The sequence below is a fragment of the Chaetura pelagica genome, unplaced genomic scaffold, assembly GCF_000747805.2.
Source record: "Chaetura pelagica isolate M959 unplaced genomic scaffold, ChaPel_1.0 scaffold189, whole genome shotgun sequence".
In the NCBI taxonomy this organism is placed as follows: domain Eukaryota; kingdom Metazoa; phylum Chordata; class Aves; order Apodiformes; family Apodidae; genus Chaetura; species Chaetura pelagica.
In genome coordinates this window covers 3,288,325-3,306,807 of record NW_009970716.1, presented here as the reverse complement: position 1 = coordinate 3,306,807, position 18,483 = coordinate 3,288,325, and the positions used below count along the sequence as shown (strand labels likewise).

The 18,483-nt window shown below is 36.4% G+C and overlaps 1 protein-coding gene across 3 annotated transcripts in view; it reads right to left on the bottom strand.

Annotated features, from left to right (window-relative positions):
• PDS5A (PDS5, regulator of cohesion maintenance, homolog A (S. cerevisiae)) overlaps window positions 1-18,384 on the bottom strand; it is a 75,484-nt gene extending 57,100 nt beyond the window's left edge. Inside the window, exon 1 of one of the 3 annotated variants that reach the window (XM_010006106.1) lies at window positions 18,203-18,384. In XM_010006106.1, coding sequence (XP_010004408.1) covers window positions 18,203-18,322 — 120 coding nt within the window. In that variant the 5' untranslated portion in view covers window positions 18,323-18,384. The remainder of the gene's footprint in view (window positions 1-18,202) is intronic. The other 2 variants (XM_010006108.1, XM_010006107.1) reach the window with 2 other exon arrangements.
• Window positions 18,385-18,483: the final 99 nt, after the last annotated feature.

Below are 18,483 nucleotides of genomic sequence, written 5' to 3'. Positions count from 1 at the left end.
GGACCCCACATCAGAGCAGGTGGATGCCAAAAGGAGATTGTGACACCATGGAGAGCCCACACTGAAGCAGGCTCCCAGCAGGACCTGAGGAGACACATGGAGAGAGGAGCCCATGCTGAAGCACACTTGCCTGCAGGATCTGTGACCCCATGAGGGACCCACACAGGAGCAGTGGCTCCAGTCATTGCAAAGCCGTTCTCCATAATCTTTGAAAAGTCACGAAAATTGGGAGACATCCCCGAAGACTGCAAGTCCAGTCTATTTTGCCTATGACAGTAGTTCGTAAGTGATCCCTCCCTGTCCTTATCTCGACCCACAGGCATTTTGTTGTATTTTCTCTCCCCTGTCCAGAAAAGCGGCTTTGGTGGGAACCTGGCATCCAGCCAGGGTCAACTCATCACTGCCTGTCATCTGCTGGAGCCTTATTACAGGACTGTTACATTAACAACCATTTCCTAGAATGCAGAAGGCACAGCTATCCATTCCCATGTGAAAGGCTGGACAAAAATCACAACCATTAAATTGCAAAAATTTCTGATATGTCACAATCAAAACTATTACTACCCATCACCATCACCACCACAAAAACCACAACAAATGGCACATCAAACCAAAACCTGACATGGACATTGCTGTTCATCTCACTGCAGCAAAGGTCAGCCAGCTGGTGGTGCACCAGCTACTGCACCTACCAAATCAGACATACTTCTGCAAAGTATTTGCTATTAATACAAATTAGCTTTCTTCAGTGAAGCACTGTTTTACCAGAAAATTCTGCTACCTGTTGAGCACTATAATCCATATTATTTACAGAAAAAAAAGAAAACAAAACAACTCTTTAGGGAGCTATTAAGTCAAATCCACAGTGCTCAGCAGCAGAATGATGCTCAAGATGGAGAGATTATATGCAGGACATTCAGTTTTTGAGAAATAAGCCTGGAAGATTAATATGACAAGACTATATATTTAATTATAATGTAGGTAGCAAAGAATAATATAAAAAGTCTTCAATCAATTCAACTTGTAATATTACCATCATAATTGCCAAAAATGTGGAAATATTTCAAATTTAATATATTATTTACAGAAAGTATTTTGGAGGACTTTACATGACAGTAATTAAAATGTTATTTTAAATTATTTTACTGTTCATGTTATGATACAATATTTCACACAAGTATGTATAATTTTCTGGTTTATGTACAGAAGTGAGTTGCATTTGTATGTTCAATGAAAACGTAAAAAATTAAAAAAGGCAAAGGCAGGAAACTGAGGAAAAGAAGACAGGAAAAAAAAAAACAGCAGCGTTTTTCCCATTCATGTCTCTCATATCTGGTTTTGTTTGATGGATGTTTAGGACAGTCACAGGACCAGGTTTTCACTTTCTTCTAACTTTGCTACACATTTAAATAATATTTTCAAGCCATATAGCTGCATTGAGCTCATAAAAAACTACTTCCCACCCAAGATATGTATTCTATTTCCAAATCTGAGAACTTTTTTTGTCCCCAACTAAAGAAAGAAAATAAAACTACTGCTTTTACAGATCTCTACTACACCTTTCTAGATTAACAATACTATTTTAAAAGATAATACATCACCTCCCTGACCTGTGGCAATTTTGTTGATTTTCTGCAGTTATTTTAATTCTGGGCTAATAGAATAATGGATGGGAATTCTTCTCTAATATTCTGAGAACTCTAAGTAACTCCTTATTTCCTCTGCAAGAGTTCTGCAACTATGTTGCCTATCAGTGCCATCAAAGCCTTGCCTTCTGGATAGCTAGAATATGCCTGTAACTGCTGTACCTGTCCCTTGACATTCCTCATATGTAAATACAGTTTTATAGCTACTTACTTTGCCAAGATAAGAAACAGGCAGTATAACAGATACAAAGTTCTATTTGCAAAGACTTATCTGTTGTTTTTAAGAATGTTTTCAAAACTTTTTTTTTTTTTAAAGCACTTCCAATAAGGTGTCTTCATGCACTAAAACTTTCTTAGTGAAATACATAAGGATCACCAATGCCCCCAAAATCCTAGACAGTATTGCAATTTTCTTTCTTTGCTAGAAACAAACATCAGATGAAGACTTCAGGCTCTGACCATTTGCATTACAGAGATCAGGCACCCACCATTAGGTAGATCCCCCAGAATGCTCTCAGTGAGTCTGCACACATACCTGCACTGCACAGTGTTTTCCCATTTTTACCTCTACAATCACTCCTGCTTTACTATGAAACTCCCCAATTAGTATAACAAGATAATGCTCTAAGAAAAAAATACTGTCTTTTATGCAAAAATATCTATGCAAGGAAGAACTCAAATCAGGCAGATTTCTCAAGGTTAAAGGCAGTAAGGTCAATGTATACAATTTTTGATAGAAAATACACTATTTACATATTTAATGTACCTATTTATATATGTAACCAAACTATTTAAGTTTAGTCTCAGAATTAACCATGTTGAATTTAGATTAAAATAACATTTCACTAAACCATGTTGCTGAAATCAGCAACCTGCAAGTACTGAATATAATCTAAATAGCTGCCAGCAACATTCTCATAAAGACTGCCTAAAACAGGAATCACAGAAATTTTTTTCAAGGTGTGACATCCTTAAAGCACTTGAAACATACCAGCTCTGTATTTACAAACTCTTTGTCATGTTCATCCTGAAAATCACTTATCCTGTCCATGACCAAATTTGAGAAATTTCAACCCCAAAAGTACAAAACGTTAGAATCAATTAACTTATTGAGGTTATGCCTGTAAAGTAACTTTAACACCTATGTTAATACTTAATTGGGGAAAAAAGTACTTTATTGCCCACTAAATTTTACAGTTTCTAAGAGTCTTATAGTACATTTATTTAAACTTATTCAATAAATGCTACCAATATAATAGAATAACTCTCTAAAGACAGTGCGTAAATGGCAGCAGTAACTTTTACCTTCACTTGAAATAGCTGGAAAATGCAGTGATCGGACACCTGAAACAACTAACCTGTATCCCAAGCACAAACATAATTTTGGTACCCATTGGCAGAGTACTTGATCATCTCACAAATGTCTGCATCTGCGACAAGACAATGCCAAAGAGAAATCTGACAAGGCAGCAAGTCTTGGCCTAAAAAAATTATCATTGCCCAGAATATATAAGAAAGCACACACTTCATCAAGAATACTGGGACTGAAGTGGCCTGAAGCCACAAGCAAAAATAATGCCCCATTGTTTAAAAATCAGCCTTTATTCTTTTTCTCTGACTCAAAAATTGAACAGAGACTCGACTTTCTCAGCTGCAGTGACCTCAGAACAGCAGTCCATGTGCACGTGCAGAAGATTTAAAAAACAGCTAAAACAAAAAAATATTAAAAAACAATCAGGAAAATTGAAAAAAGGAGGGGAAATATTATTTATAAAAGGACACAACAGATCTCTCAAATACAAAGTTTGCAGGAGAGTCACAACCAGTTGACCAGATGATTGTCAAAATAAACCACTTGATCATTCTTAAGCATACAGGAGGTATTGCATAAGCAAAACCATTAACTTTTCATATCTAAAAACATTCTAGACTGCATAGTTATTGCCTCCACATCCTGAATCCCATATAAAGTTCTTATGTTTGTCTTAAGCTTGCATTTACAAGGCTTAAAATATAGTAAGTTCCATTGCTTTTACTCTTCAAAAGCCAAAACAGGATGAAACTCTTCCACGTTCTGTAGTTTTCTCTGGTTTCCTGTATGTTTTGTTCCATTTTTTTTAAATGACCCTCACAATCATACCATGCAGGCTGGTATCATACTTAAATGATTTAACAAAACAGGTGTGAAACGTATCTTGCTACATTTATTTTCTCACATTTCCACCCTGAAAAGAGAAATACAAGAGTGCAGTATTTTATTCTGAATTAATGTGTGTTCTTGTTTTGGGCTTGTGCTTACCACTCCTCTCGGGTGAGACACCAGTATCTCCTAGTCAGCAATCTCAGAGAAGCCCAGGAAAACCAGAAATCTCCCCCATTATTTTCAATGAGTTTTGCATGCATTGTGGTCTAAACTAAGATGGTGCCCAGTTAGTTTCTAGTAAAATTTGTATTAGCCTCCATCTACCTTCCCTCTGCAACATGATGATCATCTAGTATCAATGTACCCAGGTTGCTTTGTGTTGGCCAAACCCCAGAACATTTAATCCACTGGTCACAAATGGCATCAGCTCCTCACAGTTTTTTTTCATATATCATCAAAAATTTGAAAGGTAGAGATTTTTTAATCAAGACCCATTTATGGTCTCCAGAATTTATTTAAAACAAAAAGACTGAGCCCCATAAATCACAGTAGACTACTGACTGGTGAATATATACGAAGTGTATTTGTATATATTCACACATTAATTTCTTATGCATTATTTTGAAGCTTTCAGAATTGAAGATTAAAAATAAAAAATTTGCTTTAATAATAATACAAAATGAAACTACCAAAACCAACAAGCTGCAAACCCACTCAGTAACATGAGATGACATCAAATTATTTCCAAGTGAGGATTTGCATAATCAAAATTATCCATACAACTTCATACTACAGTTTTTGGCAACATTCCCATGCAGCTATTTTCACAGAAGTTTCTGTATACAAATAAATTACTACTAGAAAACTGGGCAAAATTCAGTTCTAGGGTTGGCTAAAGTTTGGCAACCACAGAATTTCAATGCATACATCTCCACAGAAGTGCAAGCTCTTTGTAAACACTGTCTCTCTAAAGAATAAACGAAATTATGATGAAACTTTTTTTAACAACAGCCAGGTTTTCAGCCTATCAAGAAGTCCTTAGCAATTTGTTCTGCACAACTCTCAGGCCCTGAACTTTAAGAAATATGAGTTAATGAGCAACATTTAAAGAAGAAGGGTTTTCACCTTCTACAAATAAGTCTGGAAGGGCTTCATGTGCAACCCTAAAATCATGGTCTGACCCTACTATGACCCCGTGGAGTGTTAGCTGGCTTTGGGATGACCAAAAAAAAGATTCTACTGCTTGCATTTTATCAGTTCATGCTTGGGGCAGAAAAAGCTATTTATGGTGCCTATCTGCTGGGTAGTACAATTTTTTTGAATGGCTGTTTATCTGGAAATAAAATATTAATTTCTGTGTATTTAGGCACACACATGTTCCCCTACAGACACACACACGTCCTGTAAGTTAGCACAAGTCCTTGTTTAAAGAACTATCAACTACAGCAGGTATTAGGAAGAAGAAAAAAAAAAAAAAAAAAAAAAAAAAAAAAAAGTGAGCTGGCACGAAGACAAATCTGTTTGCAAGCACTGTCCTGTACTGCCTTCTCTAGTTCAAGTCACAGCACAAGACTCAGTAGTTTGGACTAAAGAACAGGAAGTGACCAGCCTAAACATCAAGGCCCACATCTTGTAATCATAATATTGGTACAGAACTGTGAGCCACTGGGCTTATGGAGGCCTGATAGAGACTGATAACTCACATAATTTTTTATGTACAAATGGGAAAGACAACAAGGGGAAAAAAGAGGAAACTAAACATTCTTAAAGAAACGCCAAGTGTATGTAAGTATGTCTCACTAAATATAACTACACCAATTTCAAACTCCAATATAAAAACAAGTTATTTTTAAAGCAAGCATGTATTAGTATGAATAGCATTATCTGTTACAGCAGCCAGTCAGCTAATACATTAGAAAATCCACTGCAGATTCCACAACATTCATGTTAGCTCAAAATTACTGGCACCAGCACAATCCACACATTTGCATATAAAAGTGGCACTGACTTCAATTGTTTCTAACCAGAAAACATTCTCCTCTGTTTATTAGTTTCTTTTTCAGACATGGAAGGCTGGTACCTCGTTCACTGCACTTAACATTTACAGCTCTCTGAAAAAAAGGGACACAGTCATTTTGTGCACAGACACTGCCTTACCAAATTGAGGGGGTGGGGAATGTTTGTGGAACTTCTTGGGGTGTAGTTTTACAGCAGTGAGTCAACCCAAATCTGCCTGACCCATCCCTACGTTACTCCAGCATGCCTGCAACTGTGACACTATGAAAAATACCTTTGTCTGACCCGATTATTCTTCAGATAGATGTGCTTCTTGATCCAGCTCACCACATGGTTGTCAAAATGCACGGGGGAGGGTGAGACTGCTTCAGTCCAATCTTAGGGTTCATCTTAATGAATCTTTAACTTGATTTAATAAGGTCAAACCCAATAAACACAGTTTTCCAAATTAAGCTGTCACCTCAAGCAATGGTTCTGCCACCCCAAGATTGTCATACAGCTTCTGCCAGCACAAGCAGGGGATAGTAGGTGACTGCTAAGTCACACTGATCCAAATTAAAAATGACCTGGGTGAAAAAAAAAGTGTTTTTTAATAGGATCACTTCCACAGTTCTGTATCCCACAGTCACACCTGGTATGGCGTATGAAAAAGGATGACCCACAAGCAGGCAAGAGCACTTACTGCCTCTAAGTGCTGGCTTGGGCATTTGTGCTGCTGCACATACCAGCAGTGTACAGTTCAAGGCAATCCTCCAGCTACTGGTGTAGCAATACCATCCTTTCCAGCTAAGTACACTACTTTCCCCCTTCCTGCCTAGAGTCACTATATGCCTCTGTTTTTTACTTTCCTCCTCTTCACAAACTGTTTCTATGGCTTTGAGAGTGCTGCTTACTCAAATAAGCCACCCGACTTTGAATCAGTGTTCTCCCTGAACAGCAAAGGCAGCAGTGGTGGGGATGAGTAACTGTTTCCTTCAGTACCAGTGTCAACTTAACAGGGTTAGGTACGACAGTGTCAGGATGACAAGCTTAAAAAAAATACAGTTCTGGCACTCTGTAAAGAGGACTTGCATTTTTTAAAATTACTTTTTCCAATACAATAACTCGATTTTGACTATGTTAAAAAACTCACTTTGCAAGTCAGCTCAGATTACTAAACTGACTCACAAAACTTTGCAAAACTAACCTGTCACTACTTGCCCCTCCACCTTTTCACCTTCCTGATGAAATTATTTTTGCCCATAGTTTTGTTTTTGAGCAGAAGATCAATAAAGATTATGAAAAGCAGTGGGAAAACCCTTGAAGACTCTAAAAATGTTCATAATTAATATTTTTTTAATTTATAAGATGTTGAGGTGATTGGCTAGTTTTAGATTATTTTTATAAGGATGCTGCATGATGCCAAGCTTTTAACTAGTGTTGACAAGTGTACAGAAACCTAAACTCATCACAGCCTACATAGAGACCGAAGCTGGAGACTCTGAAGTCTCAAGATGGTGTGAACTGGGGTGCAGCTCTGTAATATGATTTCTCAGGGGACAACGCTAGTGTAGGAGAGTCTGAAAATGCCTCTCAAACCAGCTTCACTGCTAGATAAGAAGTAGTGGAGAACCCCATTTGTGTGAGTATCAGAAACCAATTTCAGCATCAGAAACTGAGTGGCACACCGAGCTGCAATTTAGGATGAGTATGCTTTAATCTACGTAACAAATCCAACTCAGATCAGAATGCTGTAATTTGCACAAGAACCTAAATAAGAACAAGCAATGATGTCAAAATGAAACAAAATTAAATGGCAGCCTTACAACTTAGTCATGACTGCAGGTGTTTTAACCTTTAAAGAAACAAAGGCTAGGACTGAAAGTATGTAACTTTGGAAAACACTACATGCCATCCCCGCTTTCCCAGATGAGGTTTAAGAGCAGCTTTTGACTTGGTTTTCACTCCCAGCTCAAGAAGAGTTTCTTAACAGCTTGTTAGGTTTCCCATCAAAGTAGTTCCAGTTGAATCAATGCACATACAGTCTACAAAGATACAGTTTTAGTACTTGGTGAACCCTCCCATTTCCTAAAGCAAAAGGCTCAGGATTTAACAGCAGTCTAGACTACCAGCTCCAACTGGAATAAAGCTGAAATCTTATTTCTGTATTTCCCGGTTTCCCTTAGGCTGCAGAATTATGCCTACTTTCATATTTTACATACATTTTCTAAGAAAAAATGTCACTATCAGTTCACAAATGCAACTCCCAGACCTTCATTTACTGACTTTACACAAGCAAAAATAGTACTTCTTTTCTTGCCACTGGAATTTTGCTGGCAATAGCAGAAGTGGGAGCTTTCAAGAAGAGATTGTTTAGAAGTTTTTCAGAAATAGTTACACATGCCAAGCACATTTACAAAGGATGACTGAATAAGGTATTTAAATAAACAAGTATTTCCAGCAGAAAGCTTTAAAGCTGCCTTGAATTTCTTTGTTGTGCATTTTAAGTGAATGAATTCTAACTGCAGCAATTCAGTGCTGAGAAAGAGCCACCTGTCAAAAACATACAGGGTTACCTTTTCCATCTCCCCACAGAATACTAAATTCTGTTTCTACTATCAAAAATCAGTACTGAGTTTATTTTATGTTTATTACTATGACACCTTAAGAATTACACTTCCCTTCACAATACGTTGTGCCTTTGCATGAACAAAGGAGCATGATTTCTCAGTGATTCCTCTTCACTGTTTCATGTAAACAAAGTTTTTAAAGAAAAATAATATCCTTTCTAACTGACTAGGACATCAGGATTAAGCCCCACAGGAAGGCACTGTAGTCAGTGACAATTAAGTATCCAAGTATCAAGTCTTATTCTTTACATCACAATACAATAATGATTTCTATATTCTTGAAAATTTAATTTCAAATAATTTTCTACTACGTTATAACTATGGTTTGATTCAATTTCAATCATGAGTTTATTACAGAGAGCCACTACCGCATTTTTGATACTTAACTACATGCATAGATTTTCAAACAGTAACAGAATAACACAGTTAAAACATAAAATTATATTAAAATAATAGGATTTACCCTACTTGGACTACACTGTCTGTCTGTAGGTAGAATAAAAATTTTAAAGGGAAATATCCAACGGCATTTTCCTTTCAATAAATTGGTAACACAAGCAGGGTTAGTCAGATTTATTTTTTTTCAAGGAACAACTTATTTTAACAAACTTTATATCCACACTATGGCTTCATCATCAGGATCAACTGCAATTTTTTTATTTGACTTATATTCTTATTTCTATTCCTAAGTCCAACTCTACTTTCAAATTTTACTTCAGCATTTGCACCGCCATCATGATTCTAAGCAGCCAAAATAAACAGAAAAAACAAATTACGTAAGAAAAATAGCAAACATTAACTAAAGAATTTAGTGATAGTGTTTTGAGTGGTCTGGGGTGTGCTCTTTTTTTTTTATTTTCCTTTCTGTAATGGTGCATTGCATAAGAAGTTTTCATCAAGATGATCAAGCAACATGGGTATCATTTTTAGTTGTTAAAACCACCACTTTAAGTTAAAAAAACAGTAGCATTTTCAAATAACACTCAAAGCCCTCTACCAGTCTGTGGGTTAAAAAAGTACAAAAAATTTTTTGTTATTTATTTTAGCTGTTTATCTCCTTTTCTGCTGCTATACGAAATTAGTTTTATCATAAGCAGTAAAACTAATGACAGCCAATTTCCGACGGATCTGCTCCCCATCGCTCTCATCCCTCATTCATCCTGCACTACCTGCCCGCTCTCTTGAGGTGCTGTGCCTGGAGAGCTGGGAGGGGGCAGCACATCCTCCTACATCTGAAACACCTGTATGATATTACTATGAGTTAATTAATTTCAGCTAGCATACAGGCTGCTGCCTTTTGAAATGTTTAAAAGTGCTGGTCCATTTTTCTTTGTATGAACAGAATTTGGATGACTCTATTCTGCTCAGCACCAATTAAGACAAATCTTGCATCCCTGAAACCTTTGTCCAACTGCCAGCAAATTTTGAACTAACTTCAGGGAAGATCAGTAACAAAGAAATTAGACTGGCTGATCAGATAAAAACCTTATTTCACTAGAAGTGCAAGCCTAAAGCATTTGTTCATAAAGGAAGTACTACCACATTTCTGAAAAACACAAATATGTTTTCTTTAAATTTTTGAGAGAGTAATTCTTAGGCAATAAAATGTTCATAATAAGTACAAGTTTGATGTTTGTCTTTCAATGGACTCTCATGTTAGGTGCATTAAAGAATTCTCGTTCCTTGGCAGTTGTAGTCTCTTTCTTTTCTCTTTCTATTGATAACCTGATTGACCACCAGGGAATAGCTTTAGATCTGCTGGAAAGGGAATTCTGTGACAAATGCAAGCAAGTGCTAATACTACTAAACTCTAACTTTTTTTTTTTTTTTTTTTTTTAACAGTTTGCTGTAGCCAGCAAAGAAGGAGGCAGGGAAAGAATCCAGAAATTTTATTTCTCCAAACTCATTAAAAAATGTTCTCTCTCCTTCTCTTTCATCTTATGCCTGTATCAGTTAAAAAAAAGTATTTGTAAATAGAGAAGATATATCTCTTTAAACTTATGAATGTATTTTGCCAGTAAAAAACTTCTCCTCAGCATCAACAGTTTTGAAAATTTTGATAAATCTCCTGGAGACAGATGTTGTAATTGCTACCATAAGGTACAAAAATACAAGACTAAAAGCACAATGTAAGGCCTAAAATTCTTAATGACTATGCCAAATACTGTTTCAGCAAAACGTTGACAGGCTCTATTAACGGAAGACAACAGAGTACCATTAAGAATAGGTTACAACAACTAGAAAGAAATAGCAACTCACTTGAGAATAACTAAGACATTAACAAGGCTGACCAGTCTTCGCAGTAAATTTGAATGGATTTTTCCATGGCCGTAAAACTGATCCTAACACTGCAGCTCTGACATCTCCATCAGATAAGTATGTATCACCTGTCTCACATAAATAAAACATATGTTTAGGCTATCCCATGTTATCTAGGTACCACAAAGTTTTCAACCTTCCTAAGCAGGAACATACTCTGTGCCAATTTTATATTTGTTTACCTTCAACAGTGCTTCATCACACTTGAGACATCTTTGCAACAGCCAAATTCCGATGTCAGCACAGCAGTGGGAATACAGTTCATTAGTCTACCACAGCTGCAGAGCCAGGAAACACACACTGCTTTGAGTGACACCAATAATAAGCATGTGTTTTACATTTCTAGGTAACAATTGGGATTAAGAAGATACTGCAGTCTGGAAAAATTCATGTGCAAGGAATGTTTATTGAAGACTACACCAAAGTTTGGTTTCTTTAACTACCAAAATGGCTATAATATATACTGTGAACAAATGGCCTGCTCGCTATTTCTTCTGTTGTTTTTTTTTCTTTTTGGTTGCAAAAGATGCACATAGGCAGTAAGCAGGCAAGATAATATGAATTGATTCAACTAGACAAGGAAGAAAAACAACCTCAGATGATGTCTGATTTCCTTTCCTATCAATCATCTCCATATTACTGTCTGCAAACCAAGGGAAAATGTTCTTGCACTGTGTAGCGCTGTTGTGAGATTGATTAGTACTTCCTTTATGACACTGAGCACACCAAAGGCTGTTGCTGTTTTCCAAACACATGCATACAAACTCCTTGTAAGAGTGCAGTGATATGTCAAGGATTTTTAATTCAAACTTCATTTAAAATATTGGAATACACAAGAAGTCTCCCACATTATTATACCATAAAAATACATACTGACAGGCACACCCACCTAAGGTGATTTATATGATAAAAGCACATCACACTTACTGAAAACAACATCAGTTCAGCACTGCTGCAAACTTTCAGTAAGATATATTTAGCCTTCAAAAATGTTTTAAGTTTCAATTTCAATGAATGCTCTTTCTTTAGGAGAGCTGGGCAAAACCAGAAATTCCTAATTTACTGTCATTGTTTCGTATGCTTTTATCACAACAACTCTAATTCATCTCTTTTCAAAGGTAAGCCCATATTTATCAAACTTCTAGTTCTAGACTTGTGAATCCTAATGTTAATATGGTATTTGCTTTTTTTTTTTCCCTTTAAAACAAACACACACCACCACCCGCAAAAAAAGAAGAAAGAAAGAGAAAACAAACTTAAAGCCATTATTTCATTCAGTCCACAGAAAGGACTTGATTAACTCTGGAGTTAATCAAGGTTGTTTGGGAGAAGAGAGTATTGCCCGAAGGCCAGCCCTGTTATTGAAGCTGGAAGACTACAACTGAAGGAAAATACCACAGGAAAGGAATATTCTATGCCATGTTTTAAAATGGCTAAGCCTGAAAACTTGCATGTTAGCCTCCCACCTATCACAAAGTTTCTGTATGATGCCTGTTAAACAACCTGTAACAAGGTTTTCGCAGAACCTATTTGTCATTTTCTGGATTCTTAAGCAGAGACAATGAGACCTCATTTACAGAATTGCTAGGTGCTCAGAAATGTAACTGAAATCAAAGGAACTTGTGGTCTGAACACATAAAGTGAAACAGAATGCACAGTCACTTCAGAAGTCACATTTTAGAAATGACTGATCAGACATTTGAAGCCAGCTTGTCTTTCTGGTGTTTGGGTTTGGTTTTTTCACACTCAGTAGCTCTTCATTTTCCATTTTTTAAACTGGGATTAACATCATGCCATCCCCAAAAAGCATTAGCACTGCAATCAAATTAATAATTATTCAAGGTTTACAATAGAATAAATGAGGGCATAAGGACTTCAGAACTACTCTGTCTGTTTTGGTGGTCAATCATCAGAAGTTATCATTCCTAATTCAGCAAGCTCCCACCCTTTCAAATTGGGGCTTCTTTTCTTTCACAATATATTTATCTTCTTGTTGCCAGGAAACTATTAGAATAATATTGTAAATGTGAAATTCCCATTAATTACTGATGTGTTCTATGACAAAAGAGAATTATCAGATACAAAAACAAAGGGTCTCATCATCAATCAACCTGAAATAAAGTAACATCTGGGTGAATCTACACTGTCTATAGACTAATACAACTAGTCTAAGAACTAATACATTTGAGACGTTTACAAAGCAAACAGCTAATATTCCATTGGAAAAAAAGTAAGACAAGATTTCTTCTTCCCTGGCTAGTGGCCTGTTCTAGTTAATGATAAACTTGGTTGTTACAAGAGTCAAACTAATTAAAAAGATTAAACTATGAGCAAAATCAAATAAGAAATTTGACTTTAGGCTTATGTGGCCAGCAATAGCTCAGGAACATTGCAAACTGCAGTCTGCAGTTATATGCAATTAATGGAAGTTTTTTAATTGTTACAATAATTAACTGTGGTTCATTTCTGTAACCTCACTATATGACCTCCACAAAACTACTTATAATTCTTAAATGTAAGCATGTAAGGACATGCAAGTTAGAGGTTTAAGTCATAAAAATACCTGTCACCTAAATCAGTATATATTAACTAACACAATCCAGCACAATTAATATATACACGTTTCCCCCCCTCAGACTTACAAACTTCTAGTGTATTTTCTTCTCCCAGATGCCATTCTAATTTGTATTTTCTTAGTTTCCTTCAAAATAACTACCTAAGCATAGGCAGGTCAGATTGAAGGTCCACCTAACCACACAATCTCATAGAATGGCCATTAACTTAAACAGAAAGACAATAGTGAATAAAGAGCAATTTTTTTTCCCATCTTATGTACCTCCAGCTTACTCCAAAACATTTAAACAGCAAAAAAGCAGCCTCTCTCAATTTTAACATTATGTAACAAATGTCTAAAAAACACCTGTGGATAACGTGACAAATTATTAGCATTAACTTTTTCTAGTGATATGAGGATAATCTTCCAAAGATAAAGACATGACAGGCCCAACTACAAAGAGGTTAATGTCTAATAACCAGAGGAACATGCAAAAAGACAATGGGAAAAAGGAGAGGCAGTGTTTGTTTCACTCTGGCAAAAATACATATCAGATAACTGAAAAGTGCCATGGGACAAGATAACAAAGACTTCAAGGCACACAAGCAATGCTAACTTCTCCAATCACAAGCTAGGCCTTGGAGTGGGATGACAGGAAAACTGGGGAGAGGTGGAAAAGGGGGGTGGATGTGTGGAAATCAAAAGTAACTTTCAGAGAAAACGCCTTGCCAGACTGTCACCATGGGGAAAGCATCAAGACTACAGCACTGCTTGAAAAACAAAAGGAAAATCACTCCCCTAAACTTAACAAAAAATCAGAACACAGAATACTAACCCAAGCTATGATAAAGAACTACATCACCCTTAATAAATTCTAGCCTATAAAAACGCTTAATTTCACAAAGACAGGTTTTTGTTGAAAATCTCTATGTTGAAACTAATTTATCACTCTTTTCCTTTGGAAGGTTTCTGAAACTGCTTTTTTGGGCACTTTTATATATTTAGAGTCTGATTAAATGTGCTTTTTATAGATTATATGAATTAACATTGCTTACACTTATGTCTCCACACAAAAGACAGGACTTTGTTTTTCCTTTTTTTGACAGACTTGCCATACACTTGAGGGCACTGTACAGTTGTTGATACAAATCTATATCTGAACTCATCATTGCATGTTTCCTTTACCTAAAAAAAATCTAGCAGGTAAGATGGAGATGGGGGATCTTGCATTGTTTCTGCAGAATTATCTCAAAGAATAACACCTCCCAACTTTCACATTCAAATTGGCTCTGAAGTTCCTTCCTGAAGTCCCTAAGGCAGGACTGCCATAGAAAGCAGTTGCTTTTTCCCTTATGCCAGCACAAGCATTTGTGAGCTCTCAAGATAAATCAAGAAAACATTTAGGCTAAAATTAACACAAGTTTATTTTTTTCTTTCTCCTAAGTTTCAACCCAGATCTGTTCACCCACCCATTTTGGCATGCAGTAAAACAAAATGCTTGTACAGAACAGAGGTTCGACATGCAGCAAAGAAACTTCTTTTAGTGGCAGTTCTGGCTTTGCCTAGAAAGGCTGTTGAAGACAGTCTCTGAGAAACCCTGCATTTTGGATTACGGGGCTATTTTTAGTGTACCTCACAATAAAGTACACTACTATTAATCTTATTCTTAATTATGAAAGGTTTATGTATAAACGATCTAAAAACATTCTGGTGTGACCAAATAAACTTTAATCTGCGATATAAGTTTACTGACAACAATATACATGTCCGGAGTTTGACAAGGCAGTAAAATACAGTCCACTTTTTTAGAATTTCAATAGCTGTAGAGAAACTTTGCAGCGAAACACATGCAGAGTTCCTAAAACTTCTTTCAACTTTCCTTATTTTATGGGAAGAAATACAATATTGCTAGTACAACTCTTCTCTACTTTTATTTAGTTGCTGACTTGATTTTGGAACTGAAGGACTACTTGGGTGCCTTAATTTTTTTTACTATTTTCGATTTCTATTCCTTGGCTAAATAAAAGGTATCATCAGCTCTCCTCACAAGTCTTATTAAATTGACAAGCATTTGACTTATATCCCTGAAACTAATCACTATGTAATGTCAAGAGAGGCACTGCAAAGAGGAACATTAGCAACAACAACAACAAAATAAAATTAGAAATTGCAGTCAAAGTACAGTAAGCTTCAATACTCTCCTACATGCTAGCTGCCTAATTTGATTAAAATTAATTTGATCTATTAAATGGACACTTGTCCCCAGCCATAGCACACCATTGTTAAAATCACTTCATCAATAGCTGAAATTATACATCACGTACTGTCCCATGCCAAGAAGGCACCAACCCAGCAACGTAATCTAACAGAAACCACCTTCGACTCCATTAAGCACCTGAATGGGTGTTTCATTCATCACACATATGCAGTCCAGAGGCTTTTGCTTTCTACACTGCTAAGAAAGTACATGTTGATTTTAACATTTTTACTACTTCCATTTTCAGGACAGTGCTAATATTATCATACAGATCTATCGAAACACTGCAAATGAATCTGGCCTACATTTTATTACCTGCGACCCCAAGCAGAAGGAGGGAAAGGATAGAAAAACATTATTTTTCAAAGTCCTTGGCACAAAAGCTGCTGCTCAGGCACTCCGGGACAGGTGCCCAGAACGTCTCAAGTTCAAATAATAAGAAAAGCCTTCATCACAAGAAGAGGTCTGGACACAAAAATACAGATCTGCTATCAGAAAAGTTGCTAATAAGGACACAAATTTGTAACCAATTAAGTCGACCATGACTTCATTAAGCTAAAAGAACACACATTTGAAGAAACTGACACAAAGCCTGCTCGACAAAACACCAAGTTACACACACATCTTCTGTACAAGTGACACAGAGCATCTTTAACTCATGCATAATGAAAGTAAAAAACCTAGTTTGAAGAACTGATTCATGCCTGAATTTCTACATTCTGCTATAACTGGCTTTCAGCATTAAGTCATATTTAAAGTTGTGGAAAGCTATCTTTAATTGAACTTTTTCAAGTATTTCCATCCGAAGCACTGTATCATCATAATATTGCACATATCAAAGTGAACTTGTTTTTATAAATGAAGTTGGTATCAGGAAGCACAGAATTAGTAAATAAATATTATATACATATGTCTATACAAAAATATAAAGAAAAAATAGTTATTGGTTTAGTTCTAAGTGTACAGTGCTTCTGATTTTCTTGATGCTTCAGTAAAGCTAGTATCTGACCAAAAAAAATTCCTCAAACTCGGATTAAGTAGTACCAATAACAGTAAGAGAGGAAAAAAAACTTAACTCTGTTGTTTCAGTAATTTTAGGTCCACTAACAATTATTTGTTCCCATTTAAAATTAGTCCACAGTCTTGAGGTCATCTGAATTCCTTAACCATTCATTAAAATGTTCATTAAAAAATTACAGAAAAACAGTTCATAAAAAAATGACAAAAAAATCTGCCCTTTGCCTGAAAATGATGGCCAACACACATATGAATTCAGCAAAATGTACATGCACAATGTTGAAATTCTATTATTCCTATTATCTAGGAATGGCACAGGTCACTACTGCAAGTTCTACAACTGGGACAAAAAAGTAAAATAACCATTTCAATTAGGACCTCAAAACCACACTCCTCCCCATTCTATACAGAATCCCTCAAGGTCTGTGTCCAAACCATCAAAACTCTAGGATAATCCTCTGTAACTCTCAATATTCCACCAGACTTTGGAAAATACTAGGCTGGACTAAACCATTCAGTAATTTTCAAAACTGTAATTGGACATTAAGGTTTGTTTTCAACGAAACAACTGACATGTACTTTGCTGCTTTGAAAGCAAAACACCAAGCCTACATTCTCTTCACACTTACATGTAAGACATTTTTCAGTGTACTAACTGACCAGAAAAGACCAATTTTTATTCTTCAGTCTTTATGGGTCACTGTTGGGATGGGGAAAAGATCATCAGGGGAGAGAATATTTCTGATCTTTAAAAATCATTACTACATGTCCACCCTGGGCACAGAAACAAATACCAGGTTACAACAATTTTCTGGTCTGAAGACCATGGTGTTACCAAACAGGCTGTGCTGATGTTTGATTCATGCTCAACTTTATTCTCTATTTTGAGCATAGAGTTAAGAAATAATACTATTGTATCACAGCAGTATTTCACATTGACAGTGGAAAAAGGGATTAAAAAACAACAAACCAGAAATAAGCCTCACAGACCCTCAGGATTCTATATCACCAAGCAAAGAGGATGCTTTTATTATAGTGCCTTTTGCTTGTGAAAATCTAGCAACTTTGCCAAGCAGCACTTATAACAAAAAGAAAAAATATATTAATTATCTCAAATTGCAACATCTTAAAGCAGGTTTACATACGAAATAATTTCGATATTCTATCCACATATTCCAGAAATTAATCCTCACTGTTTATGAACAGGGCTTTTTTTCAGTCAAAAATATCCTCAACTGGATCTACTTGTTTCCCCCACCTGACTATGCTTGCTTACAGTGCTCAAACTCACACAAACCTTCTAGCTTACCATAAAAAATTTTGGTAACATATAAAGCAATTAAGATTTGTGATTCCACTACAGACCTCTCCCCAACAGTGGGCATACATTTTACATATAAATTAGGTGTTTCAGTTATCAACCCTGGCTCTGGAGAACTCACAACACTACAGTCACGAATTACTAAAATTACTCCTCTTTTAAGGAAAAGCAACGAAGCGGTACACCCACAAAGGTCTGCAGACAAGAAGATGTTTCAACTACGAAAAGGCAACTCTGGCAATTCTTCTCTCCTACGATGAGATGTTTACCTCAAGAAGCAAAAAGTTGCAGGGAAGGGCATGGTAGACAGGATTGCTCACCTTTAACCGTTTAACTACTTCATCGTTGGTAATTTTGTCTGTAATCTCCTTCACTCCAGGAGGATAGTAGATGATTTTCCCGTCGGCAGCAGGTTTTGGTTGGGTAGCAGGGAAGTCCATCCTGGTGCTGCTGGTTATAAACTTTCCTTCTCCACAGTCCTCTACCGGCCTCTATCGGTCAGAAAACAAAAGTTCAGCGGAATAGGAACGACTTTCTAACCCTCTTTTTCCATTTCTCACCCTCAATTCGCAGAAGGCCCCGGCTCTGCCCCCGCGGGCCG